Source organism: Rhinopithecus bieti, unplaced genomic scaffold (genome assembly GCF_001698545.2).
Source record: "Rhinopithecus bieti isolate Rb0 unplaced genomic scaffold, ASM169854v2 scaffold_3874, whole genome shotgun sequence".
NCBI lineage: Eukaryota > Metazoa > Chordata > Mammalia > Primates > Cercopithecidae > Rhinopithecus > Rhinopithecus bieti.
Genome location: NW_016804362.1, coordinates 1,635,170 through 1,647,586, shown reverse-complemented (window position 1 = coordinate 1,647,586; position 12,417 = coordinate 1,635,170). Strand labels below are relative to the sequence as shown.

Genomic DNA, 12,417 nt, shown 5'->3' with positions numbered 1-12,417 from the left:
TATTATGTTTGAGATAAGATCTTTAATAACAGTTATCTCTTCTCAATTCTAACATAACAGAATGCAACAGTAATGCTAGAGGGAATATGAAATCTAAAACAGGATCCTTATATTCTTACATAGTCAGAAACAGCACTCGATCTGCATATACAACAATAGTAGCTAATAAGCCCCTTGGCTTTTTAAAAGGGGCTGAGGTTGAGTCATTTGATATAGGAGGAAAAAACCATACATTTTAAAACATTCACTTTTCTGAATATTTTGAGGGGTCACAATTAATAGGCAGATTTACAGATTCTCTCACAAGGCGTTTTTTAAATGATAAACCTTGAAATGTAGCATCAGAAAAGAAAAGTAGCTAAAAAACAAAATTTTATTCATAGCACAGTGCTGCTAGCACTGTCATTTTGTTTCTAACAATAAATTAAGTCAAATTATTTCTTTAAAACCCAAATAAAAAATGCTCATGAAAGTCAAACCACTGCCTATACATATAAAAGAGGAACTAATAGGCAACTTTCAGCTCTCTGGGCTCAGATAACTCTATGGCTTCATATCTTAAACAGTGGCCACTAAACTGGAGATCAGAAGATGAAATGACTGGCTTACCAACAAGCAACCACAAATATGTTTTAAAAATAAATTCCTTCTTTTCTTTTTTCGTAACTACTACTCTGTGATGGGGGGTGGAGGAAACTCTAAGAAGCAGGGAAGATATGAAGAAAGTAAAGACCTGACTGCCCCAAAGGTAATCAACACAACATTTAAAAAGTACACCAGTCAATGGACAAGTAGTATACTATTACACTGCTAGGCAATTACAGAGCTCATCATAAGGAAGACTGGTATTCCAAAATACTACCAGAATGTTTCCACCTGCCAGGTCACCACACTGATTTAATCTATAAATACGTATTCTGGGAAGTTGATCTCTCATGTTAACATTATTCAAGACTTTCAAACTCATTGCAGCAGTAAGATGAATGTTTAATGATGCTAATCCAGCAATTCTATTACAGCCTGCTAAACAATTTGAAGAAAACTATAGTCTAATATCACAACTATAGAAACATATCTCCTGAAAATTCTGAAGTATATCCCAGGCTTTGGAGTGAGCCTCTCCCAAAGACCTCATAATAAACTCAGAAATTATAAACTGAACAATGCTTATATACCCAAATGTAGCAGTAACTATTTTATATTTCTATTGAGAATGACCAATATGTAAGGCTAAAGAAATAAACAGCATTGCAGAGATTATCAATCAAAACTGGGAATAAAAAATAGAAAGGTACAGTAACAAAACTTTACATCTAGAACCTACTCTTTTAAATGGTTGGTGCTGTTTGATGATACAACCAATTTGGCTTTTTAAGGGAATATTTTACTGCTTGGATATTTGCATATCAATGTAAAAATGGCCCAATATACAAAATAACTTAATGGAATCAACAGGTCTCATTCATATCTTAGCAACCAACTTGGTCCAGAAAGGTAAGAAAAATATATTCCTAGCTCATTCTTTTATGCAAGTGAATATCATATTTTAAATGATAAATCAAAGAACACTTACAAACATGAACAAATATGACAGTTTTCCTGGTAAATAAGAAAAGTATCTGAAAAATATTAAGCGTTAAGAAGATGGCCTATGTTGCACTGACTAGATCAGGTTGTTGAGATTGAAAGAAGGAACTACACATGACTAGCCTAGCAGGGCCTCTTCCTAGCGCTTATGAGTCATCTAGGTTGCCCATTCCTAGATTACTGGCAATCTCTGCTGGTCCATATGGTAAGGCCCTGCTCCTGTAAGAGGAAGTTTAGCTCTTTAGGAAGATAAACTTAACTCACTATGAAGTGGATTGGGAAGACAACAAGGCCACAAAAGCAAGCCACATTCCTCAATTTATCTTAATCAAAAATTTAAAAAGTTATCTGGTCTAATTCTCTTCGTTTTGAACTCAAAAGAAGATAGGAAGGGTGACCGCTGGCATCCCAATGAGGCTGAAACCAAGATTTCCTTGACTACTCTTCTGTGTGGTCTCTAACACAATCTTTGACCATAGAAATAAGACTCAGGAAACATCGTTTTGCTGAGGATAACTGTTCCAGGGACAGGAAATGAGAACCCCCCCCTGGCTGACACCTAGTAGAATAAAAATTGGGTATAATATTTAGATATTTTCATTTATGTGAACTTTAACTTAAAATTTTGGGAATTCCACTTATTTGAATCTTAACTAACAAGAACAAGGGCCTTTAAATTTCTCCTTCAGAATTTTGTAATTCACAATAGCAAAGGTGTGAAATAAACCTAAACGTCCATCAATGGTAGGCTGGATAAAGACAATGTAGTATATATACACCATGGAATAGTACACAGCCATAAAAAGAATGAGATCATGTCCTTGGCAGCAACATGGATGGAGCTGGAGGCTATTTTCCTAAAGCAAACTAATGTAGGAACAGAAAGTCAAATACTACGTGTTCTCACTTACAAGTGGGAGCTAAACAACACCACATGGACACAAAGAGAGGAAAAACAGACACCAGAGACTACTTGAGGGTGGAAAGTGCGAAGAGGGAGAGAATCAGAAAAACTACCTATCAGATACTATACTTATTACGTGTGACAAAATCATTTGTACACCAAAACCCCATGACATGCAGTTTACCTACTTAACAAACCTGCACATATACCCCTGAACCTAAAATAAAAGTTAAAACAAAAAAGAATCTGATAGTGGGGGATGGCTTATATAAATTTGGGACTTTTTAAATACTGGTGAATATCTACTTGGAACAGCTTTATTCTACTACTTGGACTCTACAAAATCTATGGTGAGCTACATGGCATAATACAATTGGGCATAATTTGTGACAGGAAGGAGACTAGGGAGGGAGCACTTATTTTCAGCCTAGAGCATGGAGGGGCCTTGGAGATAAAATATTTGATGTACTGTTTTTACATGTTTCAGACCATTCATGGGTCAAAAAGTAAATTGCCCTCCCAGTGTCACAGGAGAATACACAAAGCAGTGGCTGATATTAGAAGAATAGCTTTTGAAGTAGTTACTTGATACTATCTCCTTCCCCAAGAAGAGCAGCCACATCCTGGTTCACTAAAAACTTAATGATTAAGCCTAATGAGAAGAGAAACAAAGTATACAAAGCTTTTTCTCTTTTACCAAATCATTAAAGGGTGCAATTAATCACTGAGGCTCACATCTCCTCCAACTGGATCCTCCCCTTAGTTGATTTCATTCCCTCTCAGAGTTTCAATCACTCCCACACATGGAAAACTTACATGTTATCCTAATATACTCTTACAGTGCCATATGTCTTATTCACAGCACTTATTACAGCTGCAATTTAAGGCAGGGGCCATATCTTTTTTGATTACTGCTTTCTTTCCAGAAAACAGCACTGCTGCAACTAAGACACAGTAGGCATTCAAAAAAATTACTTTGAATTAAATTGAAAAAAAAAAAAAAAAAAAAAAAACAGCGTGTACAAGCGAAACACCATTCCATAAGCTTCACATTTGCCAAATGGAATAATAAGCACTTCTCCTAAAGAAACTCTCTTCCAGGACTTGGGAAAGAGTAGGGTAGCATAATGCCTCCCAGGCTCTCTCTCTCCCTCTCTCGTTACATCTGCCTATCAACAGCAGAAGGTGCTTTCATTCTGCTCTCATTCACATCCTCAGTGGTCTGCTCCTCATTAGGAAAGCCTGGGTATCAAGAAGCTAACAACATATCGTTTAGCTTCAAAACTAATCTGGGAGTGGAAGTATAGTATAGAGTGCACATATATCTTTAAACCCCCCGAATAACAGTTATTTTCATCTACCAATCTCTGCATGTTTTTTTTTTTTTTTTTTTTTTTTTTTTTGAGGCAAGGCGGGCGAGCGCGGGTCGCTCTGGGGGGTTCACCTAGGACTGGAGTGCAATGACACAATCTCTGCTGACTGCAACCTGCTGCTTCCCAGTTCAAGCAATTTTCCTGCCTCAGCCTCCCGAGTAGCTGGATTACAGGTTGCCCGCCACCACACCTGCGCTCAATTTTTGTATTTGTAGTAGAGATGGGTTCACCATGCTGGCCAGGCTGCGTCTCAAACTCCTGACTAAGTGATCCACCCACCTCGGGCCTCCCAAATTGCTTGGGGATTACAGGCATTGGGCCAGTGTGCCCCATCCCCATCTCTGATTCTCATACTTCTCATTTGTTTACAAATTCAGAAAAGGAAACAAGCTTTCACTTGCTACTCTCATGAAAACACGAACAACACACATTCAAGGTATATATACCCCTATAACTGCTTGTGGTTATCAAGACTATCCTTGAACCCATCCAGGATAGAAAACTCTACATCCTGAGAAAACCCTGTCTCCTAATTTCTTTTGGAGTCATATAAAGCAAATCTCCAATCTGTTTCTCACAAAAAACTTTCAAAAAGTATTTGTCAAATTGATAATTATCATGCCATTTATTCATTCAACTAATATTTATTGCACATTTGTTATATACAAGACACTGTAGCTAGGAACTAAGAATAATATGGAAACAAGATAGATACAATCCCTATCCTTCAGAAGTTTACATTCTAGAGTAAAACACAAAAGAATAGACAAAATCATTGTATACTGTTAGGTGCTATGAAGGAAGCAAACGAGAAAATTAGATAGCGAGGAGCAGAGACAGGAAAACTACATTAGATGGGGAAAGAGGGCATCGTGGAAAGCCCCTCTGAGGAAGTGACATTAAATGGAGACCTCAGGGATCAGAAAGAGAGGAAAATATTCCAAGTAGAAACAGTATGCATAAAGGACCTTAAGACACAAAAGAATTTAGGGGGTTTTAGGAACTGAAAGAAATCCGCATGAGCAGAACGGAAAAGACAATGGCATGAGATGAGTTTTAAGAGATAAATAGAGCTAAGACAGGGCAGGCCCTTGTTGATGACAGTGAAGAAGTTTGGATTTTATTTAATGTTGCATTGAAACTTCTCTTCTTCAAGTTAAACCACATCCTTCAATGAAATATTTTTCATAGGACCATTTTGATCCCTTCCTTACCCCGATTATCTCTTTAATACAGAATAGGTAGTCTAGCACATTCAAAATGCAGTGTTTATTACTTGCAGTTCAAGCCTACTTCTCCAAAATATAATCAGTAAAAAGTAGAGAGGGGCTACCACCTCCCTCATCCTAGATATTAAGCTTTAATCAACAGTCTCAGACCAAATGATCTCATTTGTGAGTTATGTCACAACACTGATACTGAGCTGACTATGGTGCTAAAACTCCCTACTCAATAACCATAACCTTCTATTCCAATCATGACACTGTCTCTCCTGAAATCTACTCATCCTCTCAATGGTAACTTATTTACAGGTTCTCACTTCGCGATCCAAGATCCACATACCACCAACCAGGTCTGACTTTCTTACACTTACTGGCACTGAACAGCTTGCCTATTGCCAGCCAGAGGTGATTAACAAAGTAGGGGAGAATCTCATGCCAGAAAATACACAGTCGAGACTCTTCCAGTTTTTTTTTATCACTTCTAGCCTTATGGAATCTAAATTTAGGCAAGGTGTTAAATTCTACTATAAAGTGAGGACATTATGAATGAAGTTAGTGGCTGGGCCCAGTGACTCACGCCTGTAATCCTAGCACTTTGGGAGGCCGAGGCAGGCAGATCACCTGAGGCCAGGGGTTTGAGACCAGCCTGGCCAATATGGTTAAACCCTATCTCTACTAAAAGATACAAAAATTAGCTGAGCCTGGTGGCACATGCCTGTAATCCCAGCTGCTCAGGAGGCTGAGGTGGGAGAATTGTCTGAACCCAGGAGACGCAGGTTGCAGTGAGCCAAAATCGCACCACTGCACTCCAGCCTGGGTGACAGAGACTCCATCATAAACAAACAAACAAACAAAATTAGCAATCACTCCCTGCAGTTCTCCCAAGCCCAAAACTTCACCTTCTCCCTTCTCACCTCCATATATCCAATCCATCACAAAATCTAATCCTAAATACTCCAATACTTCCATCTTTCCTGTCACTATCCCAGTTCAGGCCACTTTAATCTCACCTGGATAACTGGAAGAACCTGCTAACATGACCCAAAAGATGCTTTGTGCTTTGGACTTCACTCAGCTCTTTGGCCTCATCTTTAACTGTATTACCCTCCCCTCCTCATACTTTGCAGACTTGTAATACTGAATTAATTTGCTGTGTGGTTACATCATGTTTGTACTCTTCCCTTGTAAAACATGCTTCCCTCTAAATATCTCCTTCTCTTTCCTTATAATGGTCACTCATTTTTCAGGTCTCTACTTAGATGCTTCTTCCTCCAGGAAGTCTTCCTTGATCCTTACTCCCAGTTTGAATTAAGTGCCCCTCATTCCTTCCCAGGAACTCCCAAAGCAGCTGACATTTCTTTCATCTTAGTTCCTCAGCTTTAATTGCCAGACTATGAATTCTCTGAGACCCAGGAACACCCCTGTTTTACTACTAAATATTACTACTAAATATGAAGCATCCCACCACAGTGTTGGGATGTAATAGATTCCCAAAAAATATTTGCTGAAGAGTAAGAGTGAGGAAGCATGTGTGTGTACAGAGGCATACAGGTAACTAAATGAGAGACAAGATTTTTGGAAAGTGGTAAGGCCCTGTCGTCCAACTGAGAAATAATTTTACAAAGGACTTAGGACTTGCCTGACTTAATGCTGCAACATCACAAGTATAACTGTATATTTAGTAGAAAATACATAATAAAGGGTAAATTAGGTAAATATATAGGCCATAAATTACTAACACATCATCATTCATTTAAATGTAGAAAAAATATTAAACTACTCTTTTCTTTGTAACAGTAATTAGGTGGTAAGTCTCAGATTCAAATTACTAAAATAACACAATATTATTCAGTCGTTATTCCAAATAAATCAATATTCCAGAAAAAACAAAGCTATTCATGTCCTCATATGCACATAGGTCACTGATGCCCAAGGTCAAGTAAAACTAGTTTGCTTTGGGATTAATACAATGATCCAGTTTCAATAAGTAGAAAATAATATGATACTTACTCACACAATACCACATATTTTTCAAGAGATTCAATCAGTAGTTTGCTATCTCCTTGATGAAAGTGTAGAGCAGGGAGAACGACGTCATCCTTTAGACAGAATACCAAATACGACCAGCCCATACCCTCTTTGTTTTGCTTGATTGATTTCAGGTCTGTCAAACTGAACAGGAATGACCATTTGCTTTTCCCATTTCTATGACTTGGAGCATCTTAAAAACAAGAGAGTGGGGCAAAATATTTTGTTCACCTTTTAAAAGGTACTGACAGTGCTCTCCATGACTGCATAACATAAATTAGTTGAACCCAGGGAATCAGTACAGCACTCATATTATTATGGCTTCCACCTGTATTAGATATGGCAACTTATATGTTCCTCTAAAAAATGATTTTTAAAATAGTTATCCTACCACACATAAACTTTTTAAATGTTATTCCTATGTAAAATGTAAGCTTTGCCCAAAAAAACTGATCTTGGCTTTGTAAGCAGGTGGACTGGATTCATATTGCAGTACTACCATCTTACTAACTGAATGACATGGGGCAAATCATTGAATGTCTCTAAGCCTCAGTTACTTTGTTTGTAAAATGGAGATAATTATACTTACCTCCCATTGTAATTCTATTAATAAGAATTAGGAGATAATACTTTTCAACTAACTAGTACAAGCCAAGTATACAGAAAATTCTCAGTAAATGTTCATCTTTTCCACTCCCCCCAAAATAAGAATAGCTTAATTCTCTTGAAGAGTCAAACAAAACAAAAGAAAACCTTTATTCATTTCCTTTTGTAATTATTTTTAGGACACTACACTTAGTAGTGAAGTAAGCATACTGATATAAAAAATAACACTGGAGTGAATATACAACATTCTATTTGCAGAAAAACAAAGTACGGCAAGAAATTGAGGATGAAAAGATAAAAGTTGTGAATGCTTCAAAATAATGAATACATTCAATTGCTAAATTAACTTTCTACTAAATCAAGACCTCAGTTCAAACCAAATTATAGTTATGTAAAATACAGCATGTTCTGAGTTTGTGGCCTTGTTATAGAAGCTAAAATTCCAGGTTTGCGAACATTATCATAATTGATAACAAGCAACTTAAACATCAACTATTTTTAAAAAAACTGAAAGAGAAAAAAAATTTCTTCTCACTAATGATACTATTACTTACAATTCACTAATGCAAAACACCATTTTAACAATTTAACTCCAACATAAGTAAGTCGTGTCTCTGAAATTTCTTTCCTAAAATGTTACTTCTTAAGAAGTATCATACTATCCTGCTATTTAAGACCTTTATTAATTCTGTCCCACACTACCAATCCCACAAAGATAAACAACTTAGAACGAAGCTGCTTACTAGACTAGATCAGAAGACATATTAATCAGTGTTGACCTGCATGTATCTATCACCTTCCTATCTGCAATCATCTCCAATAAGATCTCTTGAACTCATAAAAAGAAATCTACAGCTTACAGAACCTCTATCTGCAAGGAAACCACATGTCATCATTATTTCATGGACACTTAAACAAGTATCATTTGAAGGAAGCTAAAGTGACTTATCTATATACAATGACCAGCAGCTTTCACACCAGTCTGGACAGTGAACTCACATGTAAGATACACTAGATTAAGTGCCATGTATCCACTTGACTACTTTACATAATATTTCACTGGTGTTTATGTTACAGAGCTCATAAGACCACCTCAAGCTGATAACTAGGTGAGAACAGTTCTAGAATTTCAACTTATTCATGAATCATTTAAATGTGAATGTACTTAGACTACCGAGAACAGATACATACTGCTAGCTTATCTGCAAAGACCAAAAATATTTCACAGAAAAACAGCAATGGGACAAAGAAGAAAAAAAAGAAACCCAAAAAACTACATATAGACAATTTTTTAAATTAAATTACTCAACGGCACAGAGTATTTTATCTAAATTATTGCAAGAAAATCATATGAAGTATATTAAACACTATATGTATGCTATATGAATTATTAGGAGTTTGTGTATATTCAAGAATAAAGGTTTTACATAGACTTTTCCCTCATTAACAGAAGAGACATATATTACATACAAAAGAAAATGTCTCACACATTTCCACATTTAAAGCTCTGACAAAGAAATATTTAAATTTAAAGCCCTAACAAACATTCTAAGCCTTCTACCAGAATAAAAGCTTCATGAGAATAGGAACTTTATCTTATTCACAGCTATATCCTCAGTGCTAGAAGAGTGGCTAGCATACAGTAAGTAGTCAAAGACGAAAGTTCTGTTGAATAAGTGAATTAACAACCTAGTATCAAGTCAACATAAAAGTAATCTGCAAATTAGTCTGCTGCAAATAGCTGGCCAGAAATAGAAATAGTTACAAAGGAAAACAGAAATCAAGAGTGAACTCAAACTATTTTTCTACTCAAAGTAAATGTAAAGAAAATTATTTAGTTCTAATGAATTTACTATGTCACCAAATATATGTAAAAACTATCTCCAACACACTAACATGAGAATACTAAATACCAGAAGAACTGAACAAACAGCTCTACTCTTCTTGTAAGTAGAACAGTTCAGTTAAGTCTCTATATGCCTTGAATAGAATTAACATCAAGGACAAATTTTATTTGGATGGATCTCTAGAACGAACATGAGACAGTTTGATGTTCTTGGAAGGAATATTTCCAAAACATTTAACCTGTCTGGTATATAACAACAAAGGATGTAGCAGTAGAAACTCTTATGAAATATAAAGCCAAAATGCTCTTAAGAAATATAAAATTAAATAAGTCTGATAGTCAATTTTTTAAAGGTTTGTCCCAAATTGACTTTGTGCCTCACACAAAAAAGAAAAAAGTACAAAGTTAAAAATGAGAAGGGTGAAAGATAAGAAAACAAAGGCTTTTCTTTGGGGGGGAAAAAACTTTTAGAAAATAAAAAAGTTTCATAATGACATACATTTAAAACCTCTGGAATTTCTAAGCCTGAGGGTTCAAAATAAACCCTCAAGCTTAGAAATGAACCCACGGGCTTAGAAAATGCCTTTTTTTTTTGAGACGGAGTCTTGCTGCGTCACCAGGCTGCAGTGCAGTGGCATGATCTCGGCTCACTGCAACCTCCACCTCCCAGGTTCAAGCGATTCCTCTGCCTGGGACTTACAGGCATGCGCCACCATGCCCGGGTAATTTTTTTGTATTTTAGTAGAGACAGGGTTTCATCATTTTGGCCAGGGTGGTCTTGATCTCCTGACCTCATGATCCACCTGCCTTGGCCTCCCAAAGTGTTGGGATTACAGGAGTGAGTCACTGCGCCTGGCCTTTAACTTTTAATAACTACAAAATAAAGTCTGTTCACTTTATAAGACCACTCTGTGGTCAAGCCATAAGCAGGATTTACCTCTGTCATTTTTTGCTAAGCTATACAGCTACTACACAGAAGTTCTCAACTCTGATCACACATGAAAGTCATCTGAAGACCTTTTAAAAAGCACAGATACCCAGGCTGTATCTCTAGAGTTTGATTTTTGGTAGTATTTTTTTTTAATCTAACCTACCCAGGTGATTTCAATGTGCAGCCAAGGCTGAGAACTACTAACAAAGTGATCTTTATTGTCAGATTATGCTTTTCTCATCCATGTATTGTTTCTTTCTTTTATGAAATTCTGGGCTACAAACTTGTATAGCAATATTACTATACTGAATACCATAGGCAACTGTAACACAATGCTAAGTATTTGTGTATCTAAACATGTCTAAACACAGAAAAGGTGATGCACTGTGCTGTGACCATACAAAGGCTATGATGTCACTAGGTGACAGGAAATTTTCAGCTCCATTATAATCTTATGGGACCACTGACATACAGGTGATCAGTCACTGAAATGCTGTTATGTGGCACATGATTGTATATATGTAGAAAGGAGAATAGTCACTGAACATATATTAAGAGGAAACTGCAATAAGCCATGAAGAGTCCAGCAAAATGCTGAAATTAGAATGGTATGGTTTAGTAGTATATTCCACCACTCCCTGTTACTTTGGGATAAAATAATATGATTATTAAAATTCTACTAGATTAAGAAAAATGTGCATGAAGGAAAACCAAAGCAATTTTTTAAAGTGGTTCTATTTTCTGCCATTAATAACTATAAAATGGAGCAAGTATTTTAAAATCCTTTTTTGAAGCCACAACCAATAAAACAAAAAAAGAGATGAAAAGGGAATATCACTAAAATATGATATTTATACATATTAACCAAAGAAATTAATCATCCTTCTCACTGAGGAGCATTCAAGAATCTTCTTTGCACTTTTATTAGTATATTATATTGTAGCAAATCAGTTTAAGATTTCAAAAGATTTAATTCATACCTCCATTGGTATGTGGTTTCCTTTTAAATGAAACTGTATTAACCATGTCCCATTCTGCTTCATAACTGTTCAGATGTTCTGATCCTCGATGACCTCTTTCTTTTGGGGCCTGAGTCCATTCTACAACTGAACTGGAGTCCTAAAATAATTACAACATATAAAATATTTAAAGTCTAAAACAAATTTAATTTCAATCCATAACATCATCTCAGCTTCAATGTTTGTAGGTTGGCTGCAGATGACATCACTGGTGAGAAATCTGAACACCATTTCCTATCCTTTTCTCTCAGTCATCTTTATCAAAAAAAAAAAAGCAAAAGAAGCTTGACTAGAATCCCATACAGTCAGAGTTGCCAATGAAATACAAACAGAAGTCAACTCTGAAAATGGTTTTGCTTTCATAATAAAAGCCTCATCCCTTTTTTCCTTTTCCTGCTTTGAATGTAACCATGCTGCCTAAAACAGTCATCCTCTGACTACAGGGAAAAGCAAGAGAACCACTGCAAAAGCTCCCAACCTCTAAACTTTTAGTTATTTAAGGAAAAGAGCCCCAATGGTGGCTATTTAAGCCATCAATGGTTGTATAATTTCTTATGGGCAATAGAAATTAGCTAAAAGCAACATATTTACATGTATCAGAACTTTCCATTTTAAAGAGAATAGAACCAAAAGTCTAAAATGCAATATAGTTTGAGTAAATCAAAATTAATTTATATACAACAAAAGACACTATATATAAGTTAAAGATAGCACAACTAGAACATTTTCTAAAATATATGACAAGAAAAACATTCAAATTACAAAACTCTTATCAATTTATTTAGAAATAGACAAATTATCAAAACAGAAAAACAGGCAAATAGTATGAATAGGTAAGTCAAAGAAGAAATAATCTAACAAACATAGATACGTCCAACTTCAGTAACAACGAAAAGCGAG

The 12,417-nt window shown here is 35.9% G+C and overlaps 1 protein-coding gene across 2 annotated transcripts in view; it reads right to left on the bottom strand.

Moving 5' to 3' along the window:
- Positions 1 to 12,417, bottom strand: part of TBC1D15 (TBC1 domain family member 15) — an 84,662-nt gene that overhangs the window by 32,988 nt on the left and 39,257 nt on the right. For both annotated transcript variants that reach the window (XM_017867514.1, XM_017867515.1), the window contains exons 4-5: positions 11,479 to 11,617; positions 7,098 to 7,308 (exon numbers count right to left, since the gene is read on the bottom strand). In XM_017867514.1, the coding sequence (XP_017723003.1) occupies positions 7,098 to 7,308; positions 11,479 to 11,617 (350 nt within the window). The remainder of the gene's footprint in view (positions 1 to 7,097; positions 7,309 to 11,478; positions 11,618 to 12,417) is intronic.